At 35.0% G+C, this 17,853-nt stretch overlaps 1 protein-coding gene across 1 annotated transcript in view; it reads left to right on the top strand.

Annotated features, from left to right (window-relative positions):
- Positions 1-17,853, top strand: part of LOC408865 — a 125,639-nt gene that overhangs the window by 47,888 nt on the left and 59,898 nt on the right. The window contains exons 4-5 of the mRNA XM_026440916.1: positions 16,300-16,574; positions 17,522-17,754. Coding sequence (XP_026296701.1) covers positions 16,300-16,574; positions 17,522-17,754 — 508 coding nt within the window. The remainder of the gene's footprint in view (positions 1-16,299; positions 16,575-17,521; positions 17,755-17,853) is intronic.

Raw genomic sequence — 17,853 nt, 5'->3', positions numbered from 1 at the left:
GTTGTTTCCCAACTTGTTTCGTTGGTGAATTATGCCGCAATATGCACGCAGCCGAAATAATCGTGATAATAAATGCAATATGAATCGATCCTTTTCCGATCTTTGGATAATTAATGAGAGATTATGCCAATTGATTAATATTAAATAATGTTAACTAGAATATTAATAATTAATAATAATTAATAAATAAATGGAATATCAAATCGCGTAGGTTTCTGCCCTTTTGTTTGGATATTATCTTTTCATCGAGGATAAAATAATTGATAAGGATAATTCTAAATTGGATCGAAATTTTGATTGGCGATATTTTTCTATCGAGAATAATGGACGGAGAAAGAGGGAAGAAGTTTGTTGAATTATCGTTTAGTCAAATATGATAACAAGGATGATTAAACGTTTGGAAAATTTTTCTCATTACGCCGGAAAAGAATAAAAGTTATCATCGAGTTTCTTTGCTTAAATCTTAAGAAATTCGTAGGATTATGAAAAAAAATTCCCTGGAATTTTAGTAATTATTTCAAACGTTTCTTGCTCCCTATTTCTCTTTTATCTGCTCTCTTTTCTATACAGTTCGTATATTTTTAATCGATAGAAATATTTAATCTTTCAAAAGTAAAGATAAAAAGAGAGGTTAGACGAGAGATTCGAAGAAAGAAAATATTCATTAATTCCTATTATCCGAAATATTCTATTCTATCTCTAAATATTTACTGTTAAAGCAATTAATATATACGAAACTGAACGATTTCGAATATTGCACAAATATATTTGAACCGATATTATTGCTCAAAGGATCACCTACTGTCTATTGTAGGAATATATATAATCGTTTATACTATGAGCTTTAAATGAACGAATGCTGGTTTACTTAAATTGTTAAATTAAGTATTTGAACATTGCACAAATATATTTGAACCGATATTATTGCTCAAAGGATCACCTACTGTCTATTGTAGAAATATATATATAATCGTTTATACTATGAGCTTTAAATGAACGAATGCTGGTTTACTTAAATTGTTAAATTTAAGTAAAGTATATCATTGCTCAATTCTATCCGATCCCTACTCTATTTTTATTCTATCCGTCCCACCTAGAAAACTGCCGTCTTGGCCTTGGTCTTTCGTCCAATCGTTTTCGTGGAAATGCGAGCTAGGTGGGGATCGGAGGGACCAATAGCCGCGTAGGAAGTTTCGAAGGATGGGCCCTCGCGGGATCGCAGCGTGTGGGGGGTTAAGACGCTCGCTTCGACGGTGATCCGTCGCGAGGCGCTACGCGCGCAACTGTGAAGCGACCGTTGCTGCTATTATCTCTGTTCAAATCGAAGATTCTCTGTTCAAAACGTTAGACATTGACTCGTAGAAAACTTATTAAAATACTAGAATAATATTTGATCGTTTTACAAGCTTAGGATCTGTCCTTAACAGTTACATTGGATAAAAAAGATAGTTTATCGATCGAAAAGAGAAACGAATAACGAAATATTATCGAAATATTCTGCGATAAAAATAAAAACACGTGTAACAAAATTGTCTGAAGAAGTAGAAGATATATTTTCGAGCGACGTTCTCGTTTATATTTTATACATCCAAGTTATATGCGTTTCTTCTTTTTATACATCGCGAGAAGCGAAAAGCTTTCTGGAAAATGGCACGTAAGAATCTTAAAATTTACACATTAGCGTTACGTTTTCACGAGGCACTCGCTTAAAAAGAAACGTTTCTTTTAAATTCCTATTCTTTTCCTTCGTCGAAAGCTTCGAATATTTCGAATATTAAATACAGCAATATAACGTTGTACGCTTCGAATTAATTGGAATGAGTGAATGTTAATCCAGATATATGTTTTATGATAATATTAAGAGACGAGCGTGTTGCTGAAGGCAAATTGATCAACTTGTGAAAATTAAAAAGATGAAGCCACCATCTCAATATAATATTTGCAAATGTAATAAAATCATAAATCGGCGCGTGTTTCGAAAGAAAAAAATAAAAACCATTCGCATTAAGAAAGTTTACTATTTAAAATCGATCGAGTTTACGCGATTTCATTTATCGATCGTAAAATCGTAAAAACTTGAAACACGCGTGGAGAGAAGACGAATTAACAAATAATTTACACGCGTAGAATAAAATTCTAGATGGAAAATTATACGTGCGTGAAAAATTATTTAGAAGGGATGGGTTGAACAAAGAGGTCAAAAGTGGAGATTTTTTAATGCAGCGAAAATAGAACGGCGGAAAATATGAAATGAGCCTGTTAAAAAATCATTGGCCGGAGCTTCCCGAAAGAATAGGTTGCGCTATTAAGGGAAACGGAAGGAGGTCATCAACGAAATATTCACCGGGTCTTAAATTAATCGATTCAAGTTTCAACTTGTGATTCTTGGATTAAAAGAATAAGAAGGAAAATAATTTTTTAATTCCTTTGAGGAATTTCGAGAATTCACCAAAATTCGATAATTTATCTTTCGAAACGTGATAATAATCGCGAATAATTAGTGTAAAATTATTCTAAAATTATTTTAGTGTAAAATTATATGAAAAGCGGATAAATTCGAGCGATTTAATTATTTATAAATAATTTTGTTCGAAATTTTTAATTAATTACTTAATCGTACTGTATCATAATAATTATCCAATTATCAAATTTAAATTAAGAAATACTAGATATTGATCGTTCCAATTAAGATCGAATCGATTTTTCGTTTAAATAATCGAGTTTTTACGCTTTATCGCTCGAGTCGGGCAAGAAACGACGAATAGGCGGCTATCGAACGATTTATACGCGATATGGAATAAGCAAAATGGCTGATTATAGAAATTCGATCGGTCCAGCTTGTGGCTAAATCATACGTATCTATATCAAGCCAGAATTCAATCATGCATAATCGAATCAAGGTTCGATAAACTAACGCGCCCTCATGCAGAACCACTAATCTCAAAATCAGAGAATCGATCGCAAACTCGGGCCACCGTCACGCAGCAGAACTTGCAACACCGTCGATCCCGGGTCTCGAGCTTTCAAACTTGCGGCACGCGATATCAATAATCAATACTTTCCGGTGTGTCAAATGGATGCTCGACAAAAGTTAAACTTAAAGCGCGAATATTGCTCCTTTCGTGGAGCAATGGAAGACGGATTAAAGCAAAAGAACTTTGTATCGAATTGGAAATGTTTTATTTTTCATCCTGTAAGAAGATGAAAAATTCAAAGTGATCTGTATTTCCTAAATTTCGGCTTTAGAAAAATTAAAATTGGATAGAATTGATATTAAAGATATTATGGATCGATAAATTTTCATCTTTCGAAAAATTAGAATTTCCAGACATTAAAACTTGTTATCCGAATGCTCACGTATGTTAAAGAAAATTAAACAGAATGAATTACAATTTTATTTAAAACTAACTACATTCTAAATTTACATGAAATTATTATGATTATCCAAAATGATTCCAAATTTTTAAAAAAAATTAGACATATTGCAACAACTGAATTGAATATAAAAATCGTTATCGAAAAATAATGATAGTCTGTGTACCGTAAAATAGAATGTGTAGTTCTATACGTAGCCGCGTGAACGCATGTGTTCAGGCGTTGGCCAAACAAATGGCGGAGTTACAAAGGCCTGGGTTGCTCAAAGCGTCGCGCGCGTGCAACATCTCTGACGCTATTGACACGCAACTCTCCTCGTTTGCTCCTCCTCGCTTCTCACGAATTCTCGGTGTCAACGTTCCCGCGTATAAATATTTGCCCGCTCGCATCGCCTCGAGATTCGCAAGTGAAAGCATACGTACCGCCTCGTATAATCCAAAAAAACTTGTAAAAAAAACTCATCCACGCGTGCCGATTTGTACCGACGAAACCGATTCCCTTTGCCGTCACTGCAAATACGAGATCCTTGATTCTCTGATATTCCCTTTTACACGAACGAATCCTTAGTTCCGTTCATTCTCTATCAACTTTTCTTGCAATCCGAATGTTCGCGTATGATTAAAAATACGTAAAATTGAAAAGATTGATTAAGCGAATATGTTTATACAAAATTCAAAAATTGTTATACTTGCCTTTCAATCTTTCAGAGAAAATATTTGTATTCTTCTGTTAAGGATAAAAACTTGTAAAGCGTTGACAGACAGATTGGATATTATTTTCAAGCTTGAATATTTTTAATAATGTAATAATAATTTATAACTCTCTAACGCCAATGATGGGCAAAATTTAATAGTTAAAGTTATGAATAAAAGTTACTTCTACAAGTTACTTCAATAATTTATTCTTCAAAACATAATCGGAAATAATTATAATGCAAACGAGATTATACGAAAAGCGGGTTGATTATAATAGCTACGAATAAATGTTATTCAAATTTTTTAATAATTAATTATTTATAAAATAACTTTATATATATAATTTGTAATATACAAGATCCTCGATTTAAACAAAGATATAGCGGCAACGGTCACTTCACGAGTCACAGTTGCGTGCCTAGCGCCTTACAACGGATGATTGTGGAAGTCTTAACCCCCACACGCTGCGATCCCGCAAGGGCCCATCCTTCGAAACTTCCAACGCGACTATTGGTCCCTCTCATCCCCACCTAGCTCGCTTTTTCACGAAAAGTAATGATTGGATGAAAGACCAAGGCCAAGACGACAGTCTTCTAGACGAGACAGAATAGAAATAGAATACGGATCGGATTCAGCAACGAACAGTTTCGTATCAGAGTATAGCATTAGTTCAGATTCTAACGTCTTCTGTAAATCAAAGTTGATATAGATTCCTATTATATATGAATAATAAAATTGTTTGTGTGAAAGTTCTATTGAATTATATTCGCGATAGAATTATAATATAAATATTATTAGAGAATTAATAAACGAACGAGAATTATAAATTAAATTATAATAATTCCTTTGGATCATTGTCTTTTTTCAGACTCGTTTTTTACGTATCTAGATTAATATTATAAAATATTTTGTTAAAATTCGTACATCGAGATAGAAAAAAAGAGAGAGAGAGAAAAAGAGAAATAACGAACCAGTCGTGTCATTGCTCGCTAGTTAAAACTATTGGCGTGCGTTCAAAATTCAAATGCCAAATATCGTGTGATTGTACAAATACGTTTACACGTGAAATTTGCTCGATAGATTTATGGTTAATCCGATTCGTTGATTCTAGAAATGATATTTACTCGTCCTGTTATCGAATAAAGCGAAATGACGTGTATTTAATATTCAGAATTGGTATTCGGAATTCTTCGTATATGATAATGTTTTAGGTTTAGAATTTATTTACATATTCAAATTTCTATTCAATTACACGCGCAGGCTAATTTTACGAGACATCGATCGATAATTAACGATTAAAGATTATCGATTATTATGATCATCGTATAATTAGGTATTCAATGATTATAATTAGCCAAGTAACCGGTAATTATGGCCAATTAACGACGGGAAGGATTAGGGGCGCGGCCATCGAAATTGATTAACTCGTTAATTGCAAAATGATACTACACTTGTACTAACTTGAACTAACGAAACTTTCAACTTTTAAATAAAAAAAACTCGATGAATAATCGGTAGTCCGTATTATCCTTAATTCTAAAAATTTCTTCTTCATCACGTATCGCTATAATATTTTAAACATATTATTATCTTATTATCGAGATTCGTCACGATTAAATCGAAACTGAATATTTGAAACGATGATTAGATTTAGATCGTGAATTTCAATATTGTCCATAGTTATTTTCTCGACGAGAGAAATTACCAACTCGCGGTTTAAAATTATTCATCGAATTTTTATTGTCCGTTTCTGAAATTCCCACTCGTTACTTATTTGTTACGTTTTGATTAATACCCGTTTCTATGAATATGCTAAAAATGTACGACCTCGTTTAATTGACCTAGACTGTTAATTTTCCATGGAAACGATCTAATTGAGAAAAAAAGGCAAGGGATAGAAATTGGCCGACACGAACAATTAATTATATAGGGAAAAAAGACTTATTCAATTTGACAACCTGTGTATGCATGTTTAGAATCTAGAGAAATTGTATATTACGTAAAAATTACTAGAGAACAGATCGTAGACAGAATATTTAACAAGAAAAGGTATATTTAATAAACGAAATATACGAGACGCGAATCTTCACACACACACACACACACACACACACACACACACACACACACACACACACACACACACACACACACACCACACACACACACACACACACACACACACACACACACACACACACACACACACACACACACACACACACACACACACACACACACACACACACACACACACACACACACACACACACACACACACACACACACACACACACACACACACAGACAGACACACACACACACACCACACACACACACACACACACACACACACACACACACACACACACACACACACACACACAGAGAGAGAGAGAGAGAGAGAGAGAGAGAGAGAGAGAGAGAGAGAGAGAGAGAGAGAGAGAGAGAGAGAGAGAGAGAGAGAGAGAGAGAGAGAGAGAGAGAGAGAGAGAGAGAGAGAGAGAGAGAGAGAGAGAGAGAGAGATTATATAAATAGATAAATATATATAATATATATAAATATAAACTGGACAAAAATATTCACGTCGTTTGATCCGGAAAAAAAATTGATAATCTTTCGTAATAATTAGCTCCACGTTGTGGCAATTAGGAAAATTAATTCTCGTCGAAAGAGAATTAACGCAAAGCACAATTCTCATTTAACTCTTTATGCTCGGGCCGAATGAAGGCAAGAGTGGAAGCCCGTTCTCTCTCTCTCTGCAAATTAACCGAATCCAAGTGTGCAAAGATATTCACGTTGCCCCTTGATCTCAACAAGCTCAAATGCGAAACCCCCCATCGCTATTTACGAAATAATCTTCCAAGTCGAACAATTTCTACAACTTTGAACGCTGCGAGTTATTTCACGGGAGAAACAAAATTCTACTTTTTCCTTCCTTCTTCCCTTTCTTCTTCTTGTAACTGAGAATAAGTTTTCTCGAGACCTCTTTTTAAATTCAACCTCAAAAGTTGTGAATAATTTTACAAATTAATTATTTAACAAAGAAGAACGGTTACAAAGATTTTTCTTACGCGTTGAACGTGTAACCTAACCTAACTTTCGAAGAAACGTTTCTTGAATTTATATTTGTATATATAAAAATCATTATTTTTGTTAACAATTTTATTTTTCGAACGTGCAAATTTGAAACTTTTGTATCGAAAATGCAGCAAAAATAACGCTTTCTTTCTTTCTCTTTTCTTCTAAAAAAACTCTTTCCGCTGCCGCCCCTCGTCTCGTCTTCCATCCCTCCATCCGCTCGATAATTAATTATCTCGTGAATCATCAAAGCCGATCGAACGTCCCTCGAGAGGTAAAGCAGAGCGACATCGGGTTTCGTATTCGCTTGTACGCCGAGACGAAGTTTTTCTTCCTTCGAAGCGTGGCAATTTTAATTTCATGCGCTCGCACGAGAAATATTTTCCAAGTGATGAATTTATTTCGATACAATAAAACAGAGCTTAATTAATTCTCAGACTTTTATCGATCGAAAAAAATTACGAAGCAAGGAGGGATCCAAATCGATTAACGCAGAACGTGATTTTTGAAAATTCAAAATTCCAAAAAATTATTTTTCTTATTCGAAAATTCGCATCACAAAAAAAAAATGGAAAATTTATTTTGACATCCGTCTAATTGATGAAGCAAAATTGTCCAATCCTGAATTATTTACACGTGCTGTTTACAATCTTTTTTCTGTACATTACCGAAGAAATTAAGAGTGTTTATCGGCTTATCGATCTCACCTTTATAAATATCAAAGTCAAGTGGGATACTCTTTCACAACATCTCCTCGATAAGTTAATCCTCGTCGTTAAAATATTCTTCTCTTTTTTGCGGGAAATAACGTATGAAACTTGATAAATCGAGATAATACTTTCTTATAATAATCAATATCTACGAATATTATTATTCGATTGTTGTCGAGCTGAAACGAAGTTCTACGCATCATCGTTGCGAGAATAATTGACGAAGATTCTAGACGAAGAGGAAAAATTAATGTCGACTTTAACCTTGAAAATTATTTCTACTCAGCATGAAGAAAAACGATCCTTTTTGCTTCAAAACATCGTTGCTACTTACATGATTTTGTGTACAGTAAAAGTTTTGACTATAATCGATTTTCCAAGAAGTCACATTATCGATACCTTCTTCTTTCGTATTTCCAGTATGGAAATATGGGAGTATGGAAATTCTTAAATCGGCTTAAATTCGAGAAAATAGGATACAATAAACTTAAATGTGGAACACCGGTGTCAAAAATCATCGAATTGGACGAGCCACGAAAGATCAGAGAATTACATTTCCCAGAAATTTAATCTTGGAGAGAGCTTAGCCGGTAAAAATTTACAATAGTAGCACGTGAACTTACGTTACTTACCACGGGAGGAAACAAAACTTATCCCTCTCCTTTATCTTTTTCATTATCGTTATCCGCGTTTTCTTTTAATCCTTTGTTGAAAAATCTTCAATTTTTGGAATGGAATTCTAAAAGAGCAAAAATACTCGCCTATAATTGGAAGCGAAACGGATGAAAAGGCGATCAGGTTACGCTAAATGCGATTGATAACCGCACCCGCGCGACACAATTATAAAGGATCGGGACGAAATTGCAGCTCGCAATTACGACTAATAGGGTTTAAGCTGTTTCCAATTGCGGCGAGCACGGCCCCAAGTTATAAATGTAGCGCGCAAACCGCGCGCTAATGCGGACAGTTCGAAAAAAAAAGAAACCGTCGATCCTTAGTGCAATTCCAAGTTTTTTGATCAAACTTTTCATGCAAAGTTTCTCGAGGTTTATAAAGTAATTTATAACAAGCTTTACTCACGTCGCTCGCCTTTCCAAAGAATACTTCCTTTTGTTTCTTTGTTTCTCTTATCTTCGACGTAATATTTCAATCGTATTCGATCGATTGTATTAATAGATTTTAATATAATGTAATATAATTTTATATAATAAGGAGTATACGTATAGTCCAGCAAAAATATATCGTGTTTTCTTTTGGTGGCTTGGAAGGGCGTTCAACACGTTCGTTGTGCACATTAAGATAATTTTTTTCTTTCCATTTTTACGACTCTAGTCCAACCCAAGTCTTTTTTGCTAGTCGATTTCTCCTTCTCTTCGACCTAACGAATAAACTGTTACTAGAAATACATCTGCTCTTAGTTTCGTTTCTCTTCTTCGAGACGATATTTCGATTTTATTCAATCTATTAATAAATTTTAATACACGGTTATGCAATATAAACGATAAATGATAACGTTTATTACTCTAGTTATTAGTCTAGCAGATATATTGCGTCTTTCACGATCTTTTGATGGCTCGTAAAATTAAATTCTCTTCTTTTCTTTTTCTTTCGCGTATTAAACGTATTCAACACGCAACCAAGAAAATTTTCTTTCTTCTCGAAAGAAGCTCGGTATTTACCATGAAAAGAAAAACTTATTTTTTTTTTTTTTTAATCCTTTATAAAAATTGCTCTTCAACTTTTCGTCGATGAAATTTTAAAAGGACCGTGTATACATTTTTATGACTTCAGTAACGATCCAAGTCTCTTTTCGTTAATCGATTTCTCTTCGACCTAGTGAGTAAACTAAAAGTTAGAGATACATCTATTCTTGGATAAAAGTAATCGGCACACTTACCGTTCCTCTCGCCAACAATGAACCTCTGATGTCGGAAAGAGTGTAATGCGACGCTAAAGTATGTTTGCCATGGAAGCATTGTCGACTTAGCATGCGCCGGCCCATATGTCATCCGTCGCTAGTGTTTTGACAATGGGACGTGTCGAGGAGCAGCATAGATATTTCTTTTCACTGGGCGAGTGTGCAGCGATAATTCATTCCCGGTGTCGAACCAATGTGTTAACGTGCTTGGACAGGTTACGCGTTAAAATGTTAAATAACTTTGAAATTTTCTTCTTCTTCTTTATACATATATTCGAACTCGGTAAGATAAATTTTCAAATTCGGTAAGATAAATTTGTCGTCGCTTGGTCCACATTTTGGATACGCGAAAGTACAAGATAAACAAAGGTATGAATAATAAAGGTTTTGGAACACACACGTGGTGGAGCTGTTTCCTTAAGCGGTCAGGCACGGCGCAGTCAGGGGTTCCTCAAAGGGTTTTAATTAAAGCAAACCAAGCGGTTAATTCTAGAATCCATTACGGTCGTACACGTTTATCCGCGTTAGTCTTAGAGGATCAGCTTGCGATGTATTTAAGCGCGTGTTAATCGCACGTACGTACGTACGTACGTACAGATTTGCGCCTCGATCAATCGACAAGTGCCTAAGAGCCTTTTCGACCCATTGTCCGCCTCGGATAATGTGAAAATGAATGGCCATCGATTATCGATTGGTATAATACGAACGTGTAATCGAGTGGCGTCGAAAGTGCATATTAAAAAAAGAGAAATAATAAAATAATGCTGGTGGCGTGAAAAATGGTAGGCGTTAAAAATTCAAAGGGATCGAAAAGGCTAATTTGAAGAAGAATTTTTTTTTTCTTATGTTATTATTATAATTTCGAACATAATGAAAACATTGGGAGGATTTATCCTAAAAGCGCGACGTGCGATGTAAATGGCAACCATGGAACGAGCGACCTAATCTAATTTTCTTTTTCGGCCAGTTTTGAAAATCGATATCGCGCATTCGTTTCGGAAATACAATTGGGAATAATTTCCTTGTTTGTTCGAGAAGTGAACCATCTCCTCTTGAAATAATAATTCCTCGTTTGACTGACTACCCGATTTGCATCACTCGGGTCTTTCTGTCCGATTCAACCGATAACAATAACAACATCGGTACCGACCGAGTAAATTCCATTAACGCGATTAACAATTTGGGATATAACAATGCACAGTAAAATATCCATATCAAAGTTAATATTTTAAAGGATGGTGGATGCTTCACACACTCGCGTAACCGTGTTAGCTCCTCGCTTTTGCTTTTATCGCGCAATTTTGTGTAAATTTCTCGTTTTCCTCGCTTGCACGGAAAATCGACTTAACCTCCACACGCGTATCACGAGGTACCTCTTGTTTTCAGTTCAGCTCCAAGAATTCATGCGTTGCATTTGTTGCGGTGTCGAAGAAATTTACGGGGACGCGAATATATTTTGCGAAACATCGTAAATCGGTTTTCAACGTGGAATGCAAGTTATGTCGATTTTATAATTTTATGAATAATAAGATTTTTTAGATTTCTCGAAAAATGGCGCCGATTAGGTATCGAAAAAATTTAAAATATGGAAATGTTTTATGAAAAATTCTATGATTCTAGAAATAATTTCAAAATTTCTTAAAAATTGATAAATTGATAAAAAAATTTTAAGAAATTTCAAAATTTCTTAAAAATTGATAAATTGATAAAAAATTTTAAGAAATTTCAAAATTTCTTAAAAATTGATAAATTGATAAAAAAATTTTAAGAAATTTCAAAATTTCGTAAAAATTGATAAATTGATAAAAAAATTTTAAGAAATTTCAAAATTTCTTAAAAATTGATAAATTGATAAAAAAATTTTTTTTAAGAAATTTCAAAATTTCTTAAAAATTGATAAATTGATAAAAAAATTTTAAGAAATTTCAAAATTTCGTAAAAATTGATAAATTGATAAAAAAATTTTAAGAAATTTCGAAATTTCTTAAAAATTGATAAATTGATAAAAAAATTTTAAGAAATTTCAAAATTTCTTAAAAATTGATAAATTGATAAAAAAATTTTTGATATCAAATTAATTTTAAGTAAATTTTAAGTAAATATATGAAAAATATATTTGACGGAATTTTTATACAAAGATTTCCAAGGTTTTTCAAAAAATCCAATGATGCGATTAAAACTTTTCATTCTCACGCGTTCTATCAAGGAAATTTATCACACGAATATTTTTAGCAAAGGTATGTAATTGGGAGATATGCTTTGTAAATAGGAAAATCATGAAATGAAAAAAAAAGCGTGGAGAGAGAACCGCTTTCAAATTTCCTCTCGTTCCGAAATTCGGGTGTCAAAAAAAAAAAAAAAAGGACTGGAAAAATCTATAATAGCGCAATTAGAGCTAGAGGACTATTTGGGATCGAAATCGCGCCACCGCCATCTATTGTTACGAACCGCGTACCAACTTCCGATAGATAGTTCGATCGATCCCATTTTCAATTTGCGCCCCGCTGAAAAAACGCGGAGCCATCCTCGTTAGACCACAACCCGGGGGATTATTATTCCTCGTAGAGAATATTATCGTTAACTGTGTGTGTTCCCAACTTCTATTAATTCGTTCCTTTCTTTCGTTTCGATCTCTTTCCACTAGAGGAAATAAATCGTTACATTATCCTACATATTGCACCGCAACGGTTAAATTTATTAGCTTGTGCCACACCAATTTTAGAATAAACGATAATCAAACTTTATGTTTTGATTTCTTTCTTGTATCAGTTCTGCCGTTTTTTCCAGAAGTGAACGAATTCGGAATATTATTCCTCCACGAGTTTAAACTGGGCCACATGAAGCATATCGAAAAGGTTAGGTTAGTTTTCGAAGAAAATTCTGTCGATTAGAGAGGACCGTTTCGTTTCAAAAATTCAGATCTGGAAATGAGAATCTGGAAAATGAATGATAGTTTTCAGACATTGGGTGCAATGGATAAAGTGAACAAATTGTGATACAAATTTTATTTTTGAATAGAATTATGATCTGTGACGAGAAACGATACTGTACGATAATCGTACGCGATCTGGACAATGGTTGAACGCTGATGAAAATCATAAACAAACACCGAAACCATCGTTATGGCCGAAAAAAATTATTTCTTGTTCTTTTTTAAAACGAGAAGATACCATAACATTTTATTGCCAAGAAATCGATATACATGAATCTATTCAATCCACTAGATATTTCGTCATTTACAATTGTTTTTAAAAAATAAAATATTGGACGCTCGAACAGCTGTAATTGCAGCATTCGAAGAATTTCTTCATGCTAAAATCACGAAGTTTTACAAAAATGGAATACATGGAATCTCGTTGGGAAAAAGTGATTAAAGGCTCGTATTTCGATCGAATAAAGTTCATAGTTTCGAAAATATATCTATATTTTCTTGCGAGCAAGAAAAACGGTAATTTCACGTATTACGATTTAATATAAGTAATACCGATTCGATGTATTCTTCGTTTCTTGCTTCTTAACCTCTTAAAGCAATTCGTTACTCTAATTCCTGCAATTATCCTGTGGCTGGATAGTTTCTCTTTCTCTTACTCTTGAACGAATTGAACATTCGAGCGTCGAAACTTTTTGTTTTCTTCAACGCTCAAGCGCGATGGTTTTTTGCGGGAGAAACGTTTCTCTTTATCTTATCTTCGTTCGATCGTTCCGTTCGTTCGAAGAGGTTCGGTTACATTATTTTGAAACTTGAGTACCTTCGAGATCTTTCGTGATAGAAAAAAAACTGCACATGTGTGTTTCAGCGACAATTCGTTTGTTTATTTATTTATAATAATTTTTCGCAGATGGAGATACATTTATATATTATTTAAAAATAAGAAATATTCTAGACGTTTCCTTCCTTACCAACACTTTCGTGCTCGGTTAATGTCGATGTAAAAGAATAAATTTCGAAGAAAAGCGCGCGCAAAAAAGTAAAAGATTATCGAAGATAGAAAATTTTAAAACGAATCTCCCCCTCCTTTTTATAATCCATTCTTCTTTATTCCTCGTAAACTTGTTTTGCCTTGTCCAATCCTGCTGTAGAATTCTTTCGTTATTCCGTTTGTGATAATTAACGAGAGAAAGGAATCGCGAATTATTCATAAAGAAGTCATCTTAACTTTTTCGCTACTTTAAAATTGTTCGATTCAACAATTCCTTCGAATCGAGGGAGGAAAGTTTCGACAAACACATTCGAAAATAATTCCTCGTTTATACAGGATGGTCCCGGATTAAACCGCACCTATGAAAGAATAATAAAAGAATGTTGTACAAACATAGATTTTCTTCCAAGAAGAAAGAAGAAATTTATGTTACCATTTACGAATGCAAATTGACGACATCTCGGGGAAATCGAATTTACTCTTACTCTTCGAATATTCATTTTTATCTTGCTCCGAGTTCAACGAAGATACTAATTAATTAATTAATCATTTTTATTACCTCTTTTTTTGAACGATGCACCATTGCTTTTAATAATTTTTTTCATTTTTTATTTTCGTAGAACACACTAATGCAGTTTGATCCAAGGACCCTGATACTAAAAAAAAAAAAAAAAAAAATTTCCAAATTGTGGAAAACGCAACAACAATAGGATAGATAGACCCTTTTTTCCCTTCTCCACGAAGTGATGGGAGGAGAATCACGTTTCGCGCTTTTCTCGTAAATTTTTTTACCGACAGTGTCCGCTCAACCGTCGTTACAATAAAGCGTTGATAGTTTCCAAGACGGTGGAACGGTGGGGCTGAGCTACGATGGCTTCCATAAAGAGAAGGAGTGGGGGAAGAAAGATCTTGGACGTGGAGAAATACGTGCGTGCGTGAGAGAAAAGGAATGGGGAATCGGATGGGTAATAAACGGATGATCATAAATTAAAAGGATTTTTAACGCGATGAAATCTGAATTTTATACCCGGGTGACGTGGAAAGGGCGAGGTTCTCGTGGTGGACAGAAGTCGAGAATTGAAACGATCATCCCCCATTGTGCCGTTTAGAATTTCGTTGTTTAAAGGTGGCCCATTGTCATCCTACGCGCGGTGTCTGAAACAGCGTCACGCGTCAAAGAAAACGAAAGAGGAGGGGAGGGAGCTTTGCCGTCGTGCATCCACCATAAACTAATTGCCAGGGGAAACGGGTTCTGTTTTGTCAAGTTGTTTTGTTCTCTCTCGTGGAAAATAATTAATTCTATGGTAAAATTTTACTTATATAATTATCATTAATTTAAAAATTGAACGATATTTTTCCGTAGAATTTCATGGCTTAAATTTTTATTATACAGGTTTGTCAAAACAAGATAAAAGTTTATGATCGAATGTATGAATCTTCGAGAAATTTCAAAAATAAATATATCAACTATTTCAAACGAGATAATTTCGTCGTGATGAAATTTTTCGAAAGGATTTTGTTATCAAATGTAATTTAATAAATTTTTATACAGCAAAAATACTTATCGAGCAAAAATACTTTCTCGAAAAAACGAATTTGATGTTTCAAGAAATATATTCTGAAATCTATTCCTATCGGAACGATAGTTTTTTTCGAGTACGAGTAGGGATCTAATTTACCGACAAAAGTTTAAACGACGGGAAAAATGGATGAATCATAAATAGCAAAGTGGACAAAGCATATTCAATTACGAGCGGATACTAAATTCTCCGGAAGTCTCGATTCCCGGCAGAATTATCGACCAGCTGTATTTCCTTCCCGGGATGGCAAATAATCCAAAGCGCAACAAATAATTGCTCGGCAAATAGGAAAGTTGAAGCGGTCTCCTCGGTCCAATTAGTCACCTTCTCGCTTTCAAGCAGTCAATTAACTTGGAGAAATTCCTCGAGCAGTTATTTTTTTTTCCGCACCTGTTTCGAATCGATCGATATCAACGCCCCCCTCCCCCCTCGAATTCCGCTTTGAAGCGCGAATCCGGACGTCGCGAATTAAATATATCGTTGAAATATAATTTAAACTTGATTCGATGCAATGTAATTTAAAAAGAAACGTACATTCTCGTTTTCTTAGATCGCTATTATTTCATTAATTTTCAGATTTATTAACCGTGAAACGACAATTTATCGTTCACAAACGTAACGTGATTATACGTTTTTATTTGCCATGTTCGCGATCCTTTTTACCGTAGACAGAAAAAAATAGAAACGAGAGAAACAGTTATATTCGAATTTCCATCCGTTTACCTTGATTCATCGTAATAAAGCAGTTTGATTGAGGGCAACCCTGCTAATTATTACTTGGTTCGTGAAACCAAAGGAAATTCAATATTATCGATCGCTCAGAAACGCAGTTGTGCGATGCTCGATCGATAACGTCGGTTCTAATCGACGGCTGTCGATAATCTCTCTCAAAAGAGGTAGAGGAGAAAAGTGACGAAACTTCTCCTTTGACGAACACTTCTCTTAATGTTGATAAAGAAAAAAAAAAGAAAAAAAAATTTTAAAAATGGCCGCTTAAAGAACTGGAAAATCCATTGCAGGCATAATCGCAGGGGGCGGTGGCGGAGGGAGAGATCGGTACAGCGGTGGTTCCGCTTCCGCTCTGAGCTGCGGCGGCGAGAAGATTCGAGAGGACAGGCAGGGAAGAATGGTGGACGGGAAAACGAGAATCAGGAGGGAGAGGGAGGAGGACACGAAGAGCGCGGATAACGTGTCGAGAGGCGCCCCCTCGAGGCAGAGTTTGTTGGAGCTGGTCAGCGGTAAATGCATGAGCCGCCACACGCCCACGCATCATTACTATCATCAGCAACAGCAGGTACCGTATACCTGATCATACTTTGCTTCCAGGTTCATACTAGCTAAGGATGTTTCGCCAGTTATGCATCGATGGATAGGCTCGATACTAATTACGTTATTGTGACGATGGGATTAACCTCGATTCGCGTTTCGGTCAACTGTAATTAATCCGATAATCGTGCGGCTTTTCATCGGGCTCGACCGGCTGGATTGTCCAATCCAAAATTATCTCTTCGTATATTCTCTCTCTCTATCTATGTATATTTCCTTATATTTTCTTATTTTATTGCCTGGATAATAAGAAGGAAAAGAAATAATTTTTTTTTGAGACAGAAGAATAAAAATCTACTCTTCATTGGTGGAAAAAAATCTCGCGAAACGAATCTGATTGATTAATATGGAAGGAAACGCATTTTTCTTTTTATTGTGGTATTTGTCACATATACTAATTCAGAACAACGATCTGTATCTAAATCTCGATGGGAAGCATTGGCTTAGAATCCAAAGTATTCTAACGTATCAATATAATATAAAAAATTTATTTCTCATCAATATGCGGCCAATTACGATTTTATAACAATTTTAATTTATAAATTTTATATTCGAATATACAAATAAGCTAGACATATTATAGAGTTTCAAAAATATTTGTTTAGGATGATAATTTTTGAATGTTCAAACTGTAGCTCTTTCACTGCTATGTAGCGTGCAATGTCAAGATAATCGACAACAAACTGTTTAAAGTGGGCGGGGATGGGCGGTCCTAGCGAAGAACCCCTCTTGCCCCTATGTCGTCCCGCGAAACTTCTTTCCACCAGTGAACAGTATATTTCGTTCCTTCGAGTGACACGTTCACTTTCGATCGTTATTCTTGTTTCTCTTCTTCGTTTAACCGCGTTTTTGAAGCGTTCTCAATTTCGATGTCGGTTTATTAACGGTTGACAAATAGAGAAACACGGTTTACAGGTGTACTCGGTGCCACAGAGATACTTCAGCTCGTCCCGAGACTCGCTTCACGGTGCGTACGTGAATCGAGGGGCGAGCGAGTTCGACCTAAGTCGGAAACCGAAGAGAAGGGACCAGCTGAGGGGCAGATTCAAGCTACCGTATACTGTAACGCTTTCGCGAGATCAATCACATTTGCACACACCGGCGTCTGTCAATCATCTGAGCAATAGCAGCTGCAACGGCACCGAAACGTGAGTATCGTTATTTTCCTTCGATAAACGCGGAATCATTAGATCGCTATTGCTCCTCGTTACAAATCGTATCCATATATAATATGGAAAATCTCCTGT

Source organism: Apis mellifera, linkage group LG5, assembly GCF_003254395.2.
Source record: "Apis mellifera strain DH4 linkage group LG5, Amel_HAv3.1, whole genome shotgun sequence".
Lineage (NCBI taxonomy): Eukaryota > Metazoa > Arthropoda > Insecta > Hymenoptera > Apidae > Apis > Apis mellifera.
This window is presented reverse-complemented; position numbering and strand designations above follow the sequence as displayed.